Source organism: Salminus brasiliensis, chromosome 4, assembly GCF_030463535.1.
Source record: "Salminus brasiliensis chromosome 4, fSalBra1.hap2, whole genome shotgun sequence".
NCBI lineage: Eukaryota > Metazoa > Chordata > Actinopteri > Characiformes > Bryconidae > Salminus > Salminus brasiliensis.
Window position 1 is genome coordinate 46962223 of NC_132881.1, and position 17421 is coordinate 46979643.

Below are 17421 nucleotides of genomic sequence, written 5' to 3' on the forward strand. Positions count from 1 at the left end.
TTGAAGAACTGGTGAGTTCTTACACAGTGTTGGGGCTGGAGTTGCATGATATATTATAAACTGTTTTATTATGTAAACTGGCAGTCTTGATATTACAGTATGGAAATATGATTACTCAAATGTCTTTTAAAAGCAAGCATGTTTAACAACACCAGATGGTCTAGATTCTAGAGTTCCAGTGGATGTTTTACTCAAGGCAAGGCAAGGCAAGGTCTGTATATGGTGGCTCACAAAACTATTCAACCCTTTAGAAGTCCTGCTGACTTTTTAGGATTTATCCAGATAACAAATGACAATGGCACAGATTATTACATATTCTCTTAACGTAAATATTGTATCTTGGAGTCGGTTCCTTCCAGCTTTGCTCACCTTGCTCAAGTGATTTTTGCCCATTCTTCACCTTTGACCCCATGTAAACTTGGTCACATCATGACAATAGTCTCTGGACTGTATCCTGATATGATTTTAGCCGCATGCATTAACACTGGATAGTCAAATGCATCTCCTATGAGTCAGACTGAAATCTGATTGCTGCATGGAATGAAATATGCAAATTTTAAGTCCCAGCTGAGAAAAAACATCCCCACAACATAATGCTGCCACCGCAATGCTTCACTTTTGGAATGTTGTTTGTTAAGGAATGGACAGTGTTTCATTACACCACAAATACAGTTTTGAATTGTAGCTAAAAAGTTACATTTTGTCTAATCTGACCACAAATACCATATTTTAGTTAGATCACTCTGCTTTCTGGCAACCCCCGGGCCTGCTTTTTCTTCAGTAGTGTCTTATTTCTGGCCTTGTTTCTATACAGCCCTGTTGTATGAAGAGATTTTGATATTGTTGACTGGTGCACTTTCACTCCAGTCTAAACCACTGAACTCTGTAGCTGCTTCAAAGTGATTGTTGGTCTCTTTGAGACGTTCCTCCTTCTTGCTTGAACACTGACTATAAAAGAACAGCTATGTCTAGTTATGAAGGTATAAGTCAGCAGTGCTCAGTGGGCTTTCCAAACACTTATTAAACACTTATTTTGTAGACTTTTCAGACCTTGAGCTCATCTATCTCTAATTTCTTTAAAATTCTTTTTGGTCTGCATTTTCAAAGCTTTCCTACAGGCCAATGGCAGCTGAATTAAGGGGGTATTTTATCCATAAAAGGTGAACTCTATAATAAGCTCTATAAGTCAATTGTGTCCTCATTAGGACAGTATATTTCTGTGTAATTTGGAGGTTTACACCAAAGAAGTTGAATACTTCTGTGAATAGCATTTTTCAATGAATCATTTGTCAGAATTACATTCATTTGACTACTTTTATTAATTCAATGTGATACAAGACAAAGTATTAAAGGGTCTTTTGTAATCCAGATTAAACTGAGGACATCGGCATCAGCAGATACAATATGTACAGGACAAATATTGGATATTGCTGTATCCATAACACAATACGATTGCAACATGGTACTTTGCTCAATTCATGCAGCTCATTTCTTCCTACTTGGAACTACAAAAATGGGGTAACAATAACACTTCTCCATATCCTTGGATAGAGTCAGATACCTATTGTATTGTGCAATGAATTGTAAAGGGTAGAGTCTATTTTGATTTGAGACTGCATTTACTCCTAATGTAAGAATAAATGTGGAGATGATTACCACTTCAGCTCATCAATCTAGAAAAACACAACCAGGCAGTCTGCAAGCAGCGCCGTAAAATAAAACAAATTGCCAACGTCTCCCCAGAACAGTTCAGCGGTGGGCTACACGTGGGCGAGCTCCCCAATGTGTTTTCAATTACCATGCGCTCACTGACTTAATAAGACAACACATTCCTACGTAGCGAAAGGAACTCATGACACAGGCTACGCAAGGTGACAGACAACTTATCTGATGACTAACATGTGCACTTACACCTTACCTAACGCGAAACAGATGCGTCCGTTTAGAGCGGCAAGGTGTCCGAAAGAAGATCTATAAGCCTTGATAATTTGGAGCGCATGTCTTTTAATGCTGTTATACTGCTGAACAGCCCTGTAGCCCTGCACGAAGGGAAATCTGCACCAGCATCTCTCCTGTGGCCGGATGGCTTTGTAGAGACGGCTCATATGTTAGATATTAGGGCTGCGTCTCCTTCCTCGCTACAGGCTGCTTAAGAGTTCTCCACTTCACGATCATGTGCTGATTTACATCTGCATGGCTGCGGGTATATGCATGTCCACTTTCCGTGATGTAAATGAGTCCCGAGGGGCATACTGTGGGTTGAGTGTTGAAGTCCATCAGCATAAATGACTACCCTACACTCTTAAAAAATAAAGGTTTGAGCAATGACATAGAAGAACCCTGCTTGGTTCCATGAAGAATCATGTTTACAATAGGGATGTATCTGTAAAAAAAAATAAAAAATAATATATATATAGTAAATAACCTTTATATTAAGTGGTGGTTCTTCAGACATTAAAAAAGGACACATCTTGCTCAAAAATCAGGTTCTTTATGGGAAAGTGATTCCTCTATGACATGGCTCAACGAATGCTTTAAGGGACTTTTATTTTTAAGAGCGTATATCCAGCTATATACTACGTTACATCTCTCTGGAAAGCTAGATGAGATGCCAGAAGGACGTCTGATTCGAACATTGGTGGGGTGCAAAGAAAGAGTGGTTCAGGACTCAAAAAAAAAAACCAAAAAGCCAAAGTTCGTCCATAACCGTGTGAAATATAGTTTTACTGCTACTGTTTTTTTTCTTTTTTTGGTATTTTCTACAGCAATACTTCCCTCAGTCTGGATGCACAGCTGCAGTGTAAACACAAAGACTGAGCAGCTGTCTGTCAAAAGAACGCAGCGTGTGGATAAAACCGGTATCTGCATCTGCAGCACCATCTGCAGCACCATCACTCTGGTGTGTGAGTGGACAGTTCTAATAGTGTGAGTCATGGGATTCTCATATGAACATGAGCTGAGCTTAAAAAGGAGAACTCTTCAAGTAAGTAACCCAGAGATGTTATAAAGGAGGAAACCGCCACTGGTTTACATATAAAAGGGAGTTGTCGTAAAGCTCGACATGGCATCTGTTTAAGTCTTGCTCTTTAACAAAAAGAGCCAATCAGAGTCTCACATTTGTCTCCCTGTTTCTATCTTAATCAAATTGGGAAATTGATTAAGAGAAAAAACAAAACAAAAATTGAACATCCTTGGTTTTAAGTTTTGACAGAAAAAAGTTATCTTTTATATTAGCAGTTCAATAAAACTTTTTGAAAATAATAATAAGACTTTTATAACTTTTTTAACTATATTTATTGTTTTCATTGTTAGTTAGCAAATATATAAAACAATAATCAATAATCAAAAGATTATTCAGCTTGTTTGCCGCAGCAATAAACATTGGAAAAATTGATAGCAGATAAAAATGGATGAATGATGTCAAAACCCAGCTCTGGCTTTGACATCAACCTCTAATGCTGGACAGACCTTTTCAGTTGGAAAGTCTGATATCTGTCAAAAACCAACATTGATGTCAAGCTCCAAACACTGGACAGGTGTTGTATTTTGGTTACCTGACATCACGATTTGAAATCAACAAAATATCAATATCTGACAATGTCGGAACGTCAGGTTGAGGAGATGTTGTTTAAAAGACCATGTTAATCAGACGTTCATGTGGATTTTAGTTACTTAACATCACAACAAAATGTCAACATCAGTTGCCTCCAGTATTCCACCTCTATTTAATATTTGCATTAGATGTTGGAATTTTGGTCACCAGACATTGCAACCCTACATTCAACCAATGTCTGATACTTTTTGTGACCAACATCCAGTGACAGCAACAGTATCTGCATGTTCTAACCAATGACGGTACATGTAGCATCTACAGACACTATATATTTCACATGTCATGGTTTTGTTCGACATCAGTGGTGTGTTTTGTTGTAAATAATATTTTAAAGCAACTTTTATATTGTTATAAGTATACGATCCTTGTGGAACTTTCAAACTTCAGTTTGAAACTGTGGAGAAACCTCTTAATGTGCTTTGAGGAACCTTTTAAAGGAACCTTTTTCTTCTAGAAAACCTTTTCTCGAAGGGCTCTCAAAACACCTTAAGATGTTCCTCCGCAGTTGCGACCTGAAGAACCTCCAAAAGTTCCTACTTTTACCAGTGTACAGCGCATGAGCAGCTGGCCTAGTTTAGCCTAAAACGACAGATGGTCTACAAGGGTCAAACTGGGGGAAAAAATGTTAGTGGCGTTAACAGTTGGTGTTAATGCATTATTAACGGGTCAGCTCGAACAGAAATAGAGCATTGTAATGTGAATCTCTCAAGATAAAATCCACACTAACCAGCATTAGTTTGTGAATGCCTTAATATTAGAAGAAGTACCTGACCACAAACCCAGGTTAGAAACTTCTTCCTCAGTCAAATCTCTGAGACAAATGTCATTTTAGGTGAGCGCTAGAGGCTCCTAGGAGCTCCCACCCTGCCTCCTAACTGTTTATCCTCACGGAGAGGCGTTATTTTCCTAAGGTAGTGAGTCACCGCCTCTCAGTCCAAACAATGAAGCGAAAGAGAGAGTGAGAGACCAAAACAGAAAAAGGCAGAGAGAGTGAGAGTGAAAGTGCCAGAAGCCCTGCCAGCTCCCCGTAATTGCTCCCAGTCCTCTCTCGTTGCATTGCAAAAGCCCCGATAACAGCTCAACACTTTGATATGTGACGTTGCCACACAGCGCCACACGCAGGGGTTTCAAAGCGTGGGCTAACACACTCCGTTTCTCCTTCTGCTGATAACCGTTCTGATGACCTGTAATCTTTACTTGAAGGCATTGTTGGCACCTTGAGGTGCCTCGGCCGTTAGTAGACAGTGCAGGCTAAAGCAGGACCCCTTCCAGTAGATGAGATAGGAATCAGAAGGAATGCGAAAGCAACCTGGGCGCCAGAAACAAAGTATTGACCCTCCTGTTTTTAAAAGCAATGAATAAACAGGGAAGGTGAAGTGCAGAGCATGGCCTGGGCCTCTTTCTCAAAAAGGCTGATCCTGCTCGTATAGATGATTAGCACGGCAGCTGTCTGGAGATCGTTTGTTTGTTAATAATTATTGCAACATTGCATTATTTGGCTTTCGCAATACGAATATCACTGAAGACTGCAGTTTGCAAATGAGCCCACAAATAAGACCAGTTTTTGATTGTGCTTGGTTATTGTCTCCTGACTACTCTCAGCTGTTCTACGTCAGTGTTGTCTCAGTGGTTTGATGAATCAAAGCGTTCATGGAATCCAACCAGTGCGAATAATTTTACATTTACATTTAAGGCATTTAGCAGACGCTCTTATCCAGAGCGACTTACAAAAGTGCTTTGCCATTTACCCAAGATAATATAGAGCTGTTAGTGGCTATGTTCTGATAGTGAGTATACTGGTGGACTCTCAGTGTGTATTTGGTTAGTGGTGTTGCTCTGCTTCCCTAAGAGACTCATTGCATTGTACACATTCTACAGGCTGAGTTTGAGTCAGAAATGGTTAAAAAATACAGACTGATGATATATTCTTTATCGTAACACAGCAGTTATGGAAAAGGTATTTACTGTATGTGATGTTCTGAGGAAGTACTGTAGTTCCCCAAAAATGAGCTATTATTAAACAGACGATGAGTAAAGCTTTCATTTCGAAGTACTCTTGTACCTCCTAAGGCTGAAGTCAGCTTTTCACCTTAAACAGGGCAGCAGTTCTGCTCGGTCTTTCAAAGTGGAACAAAAACTACAGTCATTTGGCTAATGCTAGGCTACAGATGCTAAACATTAAACAGTAGCAGTTTAAATGTGCCACACCAGCTTAGTATAAATATCTAAAGTTATCTGTCTCACTGTATCAATGATGTCAACCCGATTCACACCTCATTTTTTAAAGCATAAATATCTCAGACATCACCTACCTTAGCTGCAGCTCACAGCCTGCATCAACACAGCATGAGCTAGAACAGGCAGACAAGTTAAGGACCTCTGTAATTTCATAAGGTTTCATAAAGTTTTTTAAGCCATGAGATTTAATGTGCCAATAATAGCTGAGAGAAATCAGTAAAACTACAGCTTCCCAATATTATAGATGCTACTGATTAATTTACAATTACACGAGATGTTTTCTCCTTAGTGAACAACGTGCCAAGATCATTTTTTTTCTTGTTTTTTTTTTTCTATTTATTAAGGTACTCACTTTGGGAGCATGTGATTCATGCCTATTATTACTCGATTTTAAATGATGCAGACAGAAGCAGCTTGCATGATGATGGTGCCCCCTGCTGAGAGCAGATTACATAGCGTGCAAAAATAAAAGACCATGAATATCGCCACAAATTTAAATGATCACAATATCCGATATCAAATATCATTCCAAGGCTTGCACACACAAACACACTGCAGTCCCCAGTGGCGTGAAGGTATGAGAAGAATGAGGGAAGAGAAGCCTCTCTGTGTCCAGCAAAGTAAAACAACATGTAACACACTTCTACCCAGCCTGCTGCTCAAAACACCCCCCCTCCTCCCGCGTCCTACACCACCCCCACCCCCACCCCCACCCCACAAGTCACATCTGCTTCTTCTTAAGCATAGCGTAGATACAGGAGACCTTGCAGAGGGACCATGCCTCTTCTCACTCTCTCACTTTCACTCTTTCTCTCTGTTTGACTCACTCGCCCTCTGACGGGGATTATTATTGGGAGGAATATAAGATCCTGGAATTCTGGAAAATGAAGTATTAAACAAATCAGTCAGACTCTGGGGTGCTCATTGTTCAAGCAGGCCTGTGGTTTGCTTGGAGAGATGGGGTCCTAAATCAAGACTATTCATTGCTAACAGTGGACGATATTCCATCCTCTCGTGTAACTTGGAACGTTACCCGTATGTGCTTCACGCCTTATGCACAGCAGTTGATCAAAATGAGAAACAGCAACTGTCTCAATCAGGGCCTGACTTGATTATCTATCTGAATTCTGTGGCAGTTCTGCTCGAGAGTAGGATTACACTCAGCAGCCTCAACAGCAGCCTCAGTTATTCTGCACTGAAGCCTTTGCTGATAACTGATCCACAATCCGTAGCTATGCTACTACTGAGATGGTTTATAGCTTCTGGAAGCTCTTCAGCGAGTTCGTGCTTCATCAGTGACGGAATCCGCATTACTACAATCAACAAGGCGTCCATGAAAGCCTGCAGCTACAAAAAAAGAAGTGCTGGTGAGGTGAAAAAAATCCACTGTAAACACGGTTCTTCTGTGTTTGTCGGAGTTCCTTTAGAGATACAAATCTCTATCTACCAGCGCTAACAACAACATCTCAACATCTCCACCTCTCCTCAGCACTGCTGAGTGCAAACAGACCTCTGAGCAGTGCCGGAATAAGCTGGCTCCACTGCCGCCCATGTGGGATCGATCGCTTTCAGCCTGGTTCTCTTCCCTCGTCCAGAAATGCATGGAGGCTTTCTTCAACACGCTGCAGCATGAAAGATTCAAAAGCAGATTTTTCCCCCCTCTATGTTTGTGGCGCTGAGTCACTTCTCCTCGTGCTGACGTGTCACACGCACTAACTGTAGATACAAGGCGCTAAACATTTACAAACCGCTTGACGAAAAGGAGAGCCGGTGATGCAAAACAGACCATTATTGTTTCTCAGTATTCTTCACACTCAACTTATGTAATGTCTTAATGCATTATCCTGAGCCTGTGTGCCAAAAGACATGTATTACACCAGATGCTCTGCCTGCTTGTCTGTGCTTTCGTGGATCGCTATGAAACATGCCAGGGAAGTGCGTTGACCGTGACACTTGTCATGTTGGTATTTTACCTATGTGCATTTAACTACTGGGCTCCCGAGAATAGCACTATTTTTTATATTTACATTCACTGCCTGACTATCCACATCACTCCTTATGTGTTGCCTAACAGTTGTAACTCACTACGCATCTCCAAATACCCTCTGAAGTGCTCTGCTTAACTGAATCATGCTGATATAGAGCCTGATTGAAGTAGTCCTGGCTTGCCACATCTGGCTCCAACATACAACAAACAGACTGCCTGCAGAATTACTGTGATCCTTCAAACAGAACAGCGGCAGAGAGCTGGACCTCACTCCTGATCAAATACACTGCAATTGTAGTCTTTCATACCCTATATTTCCCTAATGTTTGTGGACATCCCTTCTAATGAATGCATTCCATTCAGCTTCTTTATGTTGCACCCACCTGCTGACACAGATGTGCAAATGCACGCACGCTGCTTGTCTAGTCTGTGTGGAAAAGTACGAACAGTAGAATAGGACTCTCTGGAGCAGATAAACATGAGTGCATTGGCACCATGAATAATACAAGGTGTGGGCTAGAGCCCAAAACTATGAGAAGAGGAGTTGGGAGTGAGATAGGGTGGTGATCATCCAACATCTAGACTTCTCTAACACTGTTATTCAAATCCTCCTCACAGCAGTGTTCCCCTGAAATCTAGTTGAAAGTCTTCTTCTCTGGACAGTAGAGACAGTTACTCCAACAGAAGCAGGATCAGCTCTTTTTCCATTACATTGATTTCAGAAGAAGCTATGAATGAGCAGGTGTCCCAATACATTTGTCCATAGAGTGAAGTCTGATTGTGGTATGCCACATACTATTTTAAAAACCATGCAGATGAACCCTTGAATAAATAAAGACAGGCCTGCTTATTTTTTTTAAAGATTTACACTAATTGGTTTGATTTGTCAAAATCCTCAGAATAAATATTTGTGAAATAAAAAAACGAATTGTCACAACAGTCAGTAAACAGCTTCTGGGTAATGTGCAAGCCTCCTGATCATCTGGAGAATTCTGCTATTATGCTAGAATTCCCAAAGCTGAAAACATTTTGGATTAAAGTATTTGGAAGACCTCAATGTCAAAACATTTTGCCAAATCCGTTTGCTCCGAGGTAAGCAAAACTTGATCTACATTTACTACATTTTTATTTTTATTAAAAACAGCTTTAAGTTTAAGTAACATTAATAAGCTGACTTTAGTTAGTTAGCTAAAAGACCTTGTGCAGTCTTCCTTATAATCAAATCCTGCGACTCATCTGAAGGAGTGGCTTCCTCTGCTCTAACTTAAAACCTCTTTCTTATTAGACATGCAGAAGCTTTAACCTCCAGTGACTACTTTTTCCTTTGTGTTACTGAACCGTTTCATCATTTAACCTAAGTATTGCCCATGCTGACCAGGTGACCAGAGTAGGGTTGCAGGAGTATGAGATTTTCACAGTATGATGACCATCTCGCAAATGTCATGGATTTACAGTATCATGGTATTCAGTATTTCACAATTTTTTTTGTTGTTATTGTTCTTTTTTATTACTATTATATATATATATATATATATATATATATATATATATATATATTTTTTTTTTTTTTTTTACTACTACAGTTAAAGCATAAAACAATTTATTAATGGAAATACATGTAAAATGTCTCCTTTTTGATGATGAGAAAATAGGAAAGCTGCAGATAAGGTGGAACTAATTTGAACTATTTTGTTTCCAGCTAATGATTATTTTCATTATGGATTAATCTGCTGATTGTTTGGTTTTTAAACTCTTAAAAAAAAACAGTAACAATGTGGTGTTTGGTTGCATTTTTCCCTTAATACTTTTCATACCATGACATATCTAATAACAGCACATCCCTGCAACCCTGGACCAGAGCTAAAAGTTTAAATAACAAGAGAGTTTAGAGTTGTTCCTCACTCCAGTATGACTGATTCACTCATCTGTTAGCTATCAAGAATTGTTTGAAGATGACGATATGTTTGAGCAGAGTAAATGAGATGCCGTACTTCATCCTTCTGAAGTTTGACACTATAGAACATACATGCTCTGACCTAAAGTTGTGAAAACCATGACCACAATCTCAAGGAGATTATGCTGAGCATATGTAGCTTCATTTATTTGGTTTGTGGATCTTGGAACAGCTTGGTAGTTTCTTAGCACATGTGAATGCGGAGAAGATGTAAATCTCTGTGGCCGCCGCAAATACTGTCTGGAGCACTGAGCCAAACTGCTCGTACTGTTGTGCTTTAAAAAGAGCTTAGTGGTTGAGGTTGAGGTGAGGTTATCATCGGTCTCTGGTTTACAAGGAAGCATCTTTATTTATTCAATATTTATACAATTAACCTGCTCAGACAACATACACTACAAATGCTATATATTGTTACATACACCCTGTCCAAATGTTTGTGGACACCCCTTTTAATAAATGAATTGGCTGCTTTAAGTTGCACTCATTGCTGACGCAGATGTGCAAATGCACGCACACACACATCTTGCCTAGTACCTGTAGAGAAGTACTGCAAATAGAATAGGACTCTCTGGAACAGAAACATGAATATGAACCTACTGGCACCATGCCTTAATGCCAGACGTGTGCTAGAGGGGTATGAAGCCCAAAAGCATTGAGCTGTGGAGCAGTGGAAGAACTGTGTTCTCTGGAATGATGGTGGCGCTCCATCTAATACCCTGACTTCATTAACGCTGTTGTTGATGAATGCAATCGAATTCTCACAACAATGCGGCAATGGATAAACTCTTTAATACCCTTGTTTTGAATGAGCAGATGTCCCAGTACTTTTGTCCTTTATAGTCTACCTTCAAAATGCAAGCATAAGACCTCAGCTGTTTTCGGCAGATGAGACAATTAAACATAGTTAGAAGCACTGAAATTCCAACCAATCAGTGGCCATTTAAAGTAAGCCCAAATCAGGTAGTGAAAATCTGAACTTCATCATCTGGGAAGCAGCCCCTCAACACATAAATGACCGTCTTTCAGTTCATTAAGTCTAAGCTTTGTATGGTAACTTCATTATAACGGCCTACTGGGAGTTTCACTCTTTACTATGTTCCAGAAGTAACACATGAGCAGGAAGCTCTCTAGAGGATCCAACAATGGGTGGCCACACCAAGCCAGCCAACTGAAAAATCTATTTTGTATGTGCTACTGTGCAGCACTGAGGCCTTCTACATCCAAAATACACACATCAATCTCCACTCTTAGACTCCAATGAGAGCATGAAGAGCCAAAGCACACTTTAGAAGTGTAGGGTAAACATGCAGAGTCTTAGTGTGAGATCTGACCTTCCACAGACATTACCCTACATTGGATCCCCCACAACCTGCAGCCATATTCATCTTCCTCCATCAACATTTCCAGGAAAAAAATAATAAAGGCATATTTTCAACTTTTTGATCACTGACTTCACTTCATTGTTAGAAGCCATGAGCCAAAACCATAGCCCATGCCACTATGCACAAAGGCCATGGTCTGATTTATTATTCTGGTTCATGAAACAAGGTCAGAGTGATACAGCATGGACAAGAAACAGAACAGGGTAACAGAGAGGAATCTTACTCTGGCAGGGCTCGCCGGATGATGGAGTGTCGCTGCCTGTACACATCCAGCTTGGACAAGCAGTTGCAGGAGGTGTGGTTGGCAAAGCTGATAGTGACTGGCTTCGGTGGCTGTTTCATGGGGACCGTGATCTCAAACAACTGGTGAAGTGAGGGGAAAAAAAAGGAAGCATGGGTCAAATTTTGGACATTATCCATATTAGAAATACAGTCCTGTTAACGTTTAGCTGTAAGCTAGTGTAAAAGCTGCTTCTGTAATTCTGCTTCACCAATGTACAGTGGTATAAAGGTCTGGACATCCTGGACACATCCTGGAGAGAGTAGCGGATGAACTGATCTGTTTTGGACAATTTTAGACAAATAAATAAATAAATAAGCACAATGCAAAGGTTTGGGCACCCAAAAAGATTTGAGCTCTCGTACATTTTACCAAGGTCTCTGGGTGGGTGGGCAAAAAAAGAGAAGTCAAGTGATGTAAAGTCTTTAAATCTTGTCACAATTGTTGGCAGCCAAGTGCCCCTTGTAAGCAGCTGCCTGACACTCTCAACAATCAAAACCCTCATATGACTGCAAAGCATCTTCTGGACGACTCAGCGGACTCTGGAGGGGTGATTCATTATTCTACTGTGTAGCGACACCCGCACTAATATGACCTCAATGGAAGAGTCATTAGAAGATAACCTTCAGCAGCAGGAGTATTTTTGCGTTTTGTGGACTGATGAAGTTAAAATAGCACTTCTTGGCCGCAAAAAGCAAAGCAACATTTGTGGAAAAAAAAACTCAAGGTGAAAAGAGGATGGCTTCTACTGCAGGATACTGACCCAAAACACACCTCAGAATCCAAAATGGAATACCTCAAGAGGTGCAAACTGAAGGTTTTGCCATGGCTCTCACAGTCGCCCAAACCTAAACATCATCAAAGATCCTTAGACCGACCCTAAAAGAGCATGATTCTCCTAGAACTCTGAATCTCCAGAGAATTGCTGCAGGGCGAATGAGTAAAATGCTTTAACATTTGAAGCAGTTTTACAGTGTTTTACAGTTTTAAAAGAACAAGAAATGAAAATGTCTTGGAACAAGGTGTGGGCATCCTGCAAAACACACCTCAGAATCCACAATGGAATACCTCAAGAGGTGCAGACTGAAGGTTTTGCCACGGCCCTCACAGTCACTCAAACCTAAACATCATAAAAAAATCCTTAGACTGACCTTAAAAGAGTATGATTCTTCTAGAACTCTGAATCTCCAGAGGCTTGCTGCAGGGCAAATGAGTAAAAATCCCCAAACAAGAACTAAAAGACTACCAAAAGTGTTCAGCCAAAGGTGGTACTAAGTACCGTCCATGCAGGATGCCCACACCTTGTTCCAGGACATTTTCCTTTCTTGTTCTTTTAAAACAGTAAAAGACTGTAAAACTGCTTCAAATATTAAAGAAGGATTTCATCTTTAACGTTATGCCTTTTGGAAATTGCATCATTGTTTCCTTGCTTAGCTATTCATGGGGGTGCCGAGTATCTGTTTATTAAACACTTAATATGGGAAGCCATACAATTAGAGGACCGCAAACCTGAAACCACTGAAACCACAGCGCAAACACAAACAGCTACCCCCCAGCTACTGCACCACAGAGGAGGAATGAAGAGGACAAACATGGAAATGTGCAAGAAAGGCAAATGTTATTTGACCAAATAAAGGCAGACATCTTCGAGCTATGACAAAGATTCTAAAAAGGGCTTAAAACCTTCTCCCAAGGTCGTGGAACAGTGAAGGAAGGAACATGGTAGCCTGTGTAAGACAATACCCAGCCCTACCACATGAACTAAAATGACCTCATAACTATTAAAATGAGTTAATTCTGTAAGGCCATGTTAAATTAGCAGCTACCTACTCACCAAAACGTCAGACTGTACACTGCCAAAGACATTGTTTCTGTGAACTGGATTTGACCGCAGGAACATAACCTGGAACGTGACTAATCTCAGTGACTTGATCTGCTCCTGCCTCACTCAGAAACTCACTCCCTACACCTTCCATCCTCTGTTCTAATTAACTCTGCACCCTCCTGTTTCTCCTGCCTGATGGTTTCTTGGCCCTTTTCCTAGGCAGTGATTAGGAAGTGGCGGCCCTGTCTCATTGGCTCATTCTTGCCCTAAGCAAGATCATACAAGCACAAAGGTTGGTAGCTTAGACTGTTCCTGTACAACCTGACACTCCCAAGAATCTGCTGGAATCTCTGTATCCTATCCTGTCCTCCAAAGCCAAACGGCACAACGGCCTACTTGGGCGGCTGCAGGCCAACTGCTAGCTGACACCACTGGTTCTCTAGACCTGTTGTTTTTAAACCCGACCCTCAGAAACATCCGGACAGTCCATATTTTGCTATATGCCTATGTATAACAAGCAGGGCTGGAGCAAAAATCAGTACTTTCTAGGGGTCTCTGAGGACCAGTTTGAGAACTACTGCTCTAGACACGTTTCGTCTACACTGTGTCTCATAGAATCAAGAGGAAGATCATATCTAAATGTACTGCAAGGCTCCTGACTTGGCTTCACTAGGCCACACTGAAGCTATCTGAATATACTACCTTCAGAAAGCTATGTCTGCACAACTTACAATGCAAGCCCAACACTGCAAACTGCCCCTATCAACTGGTTTACCAAAATAGGCAGGCTCTGACCAACATGTGTACAGACTATAACATGAAGTTGATGTGCCAGAGGTAAAAGTGTCTTGTTCTGGAATCAAGGACAAACTGGACCTTTTGACACACCCCATGGTTATCAGAATATGCTCAGCATGTCATTAGCTTAGCAGGGAATTTGACTATTGGTATACACAGTCATTTCAGAATATTACCTACCTAATAGTAGTGGGACAAAAACACCATTTGTCTGTCCTCTGTACACCTTCACTTGGCTCTAGAACATCCCACAAAGTTAGTGACCTGTGTGTCCTGGGCCAAGTTCATTCCAAACTATGGGTGGACATAATATTCTGATATGACTCTGACAGTGGGTGAAGGGTGGGAGCATCTCAGAAACTGCTAACTTTGTGGGATGTTTTAAAGCTGCCGTAGTGAGGGTGTACCGAGAATGGACTTTGGAGTACCCCCAACGGCATAACAGTGGTGTTCCACGGGCCACTGATGCCCGTGAGAGGGGGACAACAATTCTGACGAGAGGTACAGAGTAATTGTCGTGCCACTGTGGAGCAGTTAACCTTTATAATGAACACCTTCCGTCACCTCATACTGTCAGAGGACTGTTATTTCCACTATTATAGTTGGTAGGAGGTCATAATATTCTGATATGACTGTGTAACATCACATCCTGTGCACAGGCCAACGGTAAGATTTCACTATCTGCCATATTGCAAAGGTTATCTGGAACTCATACATGTTTGCAGTTTGCAGACAGCTCTGTTGTTGGGCTAAAAATGAAAGAAGTAAAGCACTATAATTCATAATCACTATGAGTAGCAACTAATAAGCTAACAGTAGCTCTCATGTTGGATACAGTTGAGGACTCTGTCTACATGTTAGTTTGACAGAGAAATAAATTCATAGGTTTTAAATTAGTCCTTTTCATTAATACAAGCAGAACTGGGGTAGTGTTTCGTGTGCTGGGCTGTAAGGTACAAAAAGTAGGTGTGATTCTTACAGTCACTCTTGTGAGGATGAGGAGGCAGTAAACATGGGAGGGGAGAGACTAAGACTTGCATGCGTACAGAAATAAAAATAAAAAGGGTGGCTTTCTAAGGCACTTTATATTGCCTATGCCAGCACTGCTGCTGTGATTAGGACTTAGGCCTGCAGGATTTGTACCAGGGAAGGAGAGGCTCAGCACCTCCAAATGGATTTGGCAGCACAACAAATTCTCAAACCAGTGAAGACCTCCACAATGCCTGCAATCTCCATTTCAGCCCTGGCCAAAATCACACCCTCCTTTACACACACACACACTGATTTACATACACATGTCCTCATTCCTATTATAGGATATTCTGTGCTGATCTGAACACCCAGTTCTTCCATCTCTTTCTATGTGTGTGTGGGGGGGGTCCTTCCTAGCATTTCTCCTATGTCACAGAGCAGAGCTACTACACACACACACACATACAACTACAGGCATCAGGTACACAGTGTCACAACAAAGAGACTGCATCACAATACCATTCAAACAGGCCAGGTTGACCAAGTGGAGGCAACAAGGCAAGCATTGCAAGAAGTGTTCTCTGAAGGGCCATTAGCTCCCACTGTTAGATCATCAGAGTGGACAGGGGAGTGGACAGGGGAGTAAGTTGTAGGTTGTAATGCTTGAAAGTACCTATTCTTAACACACACACAAACACACTCACACACACACATACACACACACACTTACTACACAGTATTGCCTAGTAACAACTTTTACTAGGGAGCAGCCTTAGTTGGCCCCTTCACTTCTCCTGATAATAAAAGAACCTCAGCTCTGTATTTACAGTCTGTCAGGCCTGTGGATCGTCTGGACCAGATGGAGGGTCAGATGAAACCAGAGATGCATTTAAACTGACCTGCCTTCCTTTTCTTGATGGCAGTGTAACACAGGGGACTGGTAAACCTGACACAGGTGTCTGGCAAGTGTCAAAAACAGAAAAAAAAACAAGATAGGCTTGGCGCACAGAGCTGCAGAGACAGAGAAATAACACCGAAGAGTCTGCAATGTAGGAACAAATAGTACCTGTAACGTAATTGTTTCTGGGCCAATACACACTGCCATATTCAGATGTGTTTAGTGGAAAGTAGGGGTGTAAAGCTTTAATACACATGAAAACACTGAATTTAAATTCAAAACTATATCACCTCGATACTGAAGCGCTCTCTTGCATCATCCTCTGTTGAAACCACTTGCTGAACCAACGTTGAAACCAGCGTTACACACTGTTCTTAACCCTCTGGAGCCAAAGTGAATTTTCTCAATTTCTGCATATCATTAAATTCGTCTCCAAAGGCACTTGCATATAAGACACTACCCACGTGTTATACCAGACTGCTCAGAACAGAGTCTATTCTGTCTGTAATGAAAACCTATGTGACCAAGACTACAGATTTTTTTATTTTTTCATTTGAAGAACTCTTTATTTTCTTTAAATGTTTCTTCAAACCTTTACTCATGTGAACGAATTGTTCTGGTGCTGGAAACAGGTTTAACAGAGTCTTCACTATAGCAAAGGACTGTCTGAATAAAACAGTATATATAACAGTATGTCTATTAGTTACTTTCACGCAAACCATAGATGGACGCACAAATCCACCAATCGCAGATAAGAGGCAGATTTCACAAGAATCCACCAGTTAGACACGAAGAGAGGCAGAGACGTCTATCCTGACCTGTCTTCATAGCCTCGTAAGTCCGGATATAAGTCACATACAATCTGGCTCTACAGATTCAGCAATTGTCTGAAGCGTATTTCTGCATGGTATTATTACAACGTGTCAACCCTTTAGCACAGCAAGGCTTATTACACCTTAAGGGATTCCTGTACAAACTGAAGGGGCTATTCTTTGTTGATTTGAAGTTTGCAATAACACTTTTGGCTTCTGCTTGCGGTTCATAGCCTTTTCTAGAAACATAAAGAAACATGTATTGTATCAGTGTAACTCTGGTCCAATGAACCAGACACTTAGAGGTGTTTTAATGATACAAACAGAATCTAAAAGAGTATTATATAACTCAGACCAGATCAAAACTGCAACGGTTAACCGTTTAAGAAAAAAAAAAAAGAAAGTAAATTGGGTCAAAACCATAGATCTGTTACAGGCAAAACAAAAGACAAAACAGTCTAAACTAGGGGTATAAAAATTATACTATATACTATTATATTAGTATTTTTTAACACATGAAAATACATAGACATTTGATCTTCAGTTGAACAATCCATAATTCTAATGCCATGATGTTTTTATGGCAGCAAATGTGTCAAATGGTCTCTTTCTGGTGATGGAGTACTTTAACCACATTAACCATGGTGAGATCTACCTGTAGG

At 40.7% G+C, this 17421-nt stretch overlaps 1 protein-coding gene across 1 annotated transcript in view; it reads right to left on the reverse strand.

Annotated features, from left to right (window-relative positions):
- The window catches only part of vegfc (vascular endothelial growth factor c), a 61682-nt gene that overhangs the window by 16057 nt on the left and 28204 nt on the right, over window positions 1-17421 (reverse strand). The window contains exon 4 of the mRNA XM_072677157.1: window positions 11398-11537. Coding sequence (XP_072533258.1) covers window positions 11398-11537 — 140 coding nt within the window. The remainder of the gene's footprint in view (window positions 1-11397; window positions 11538-17421) is intronic.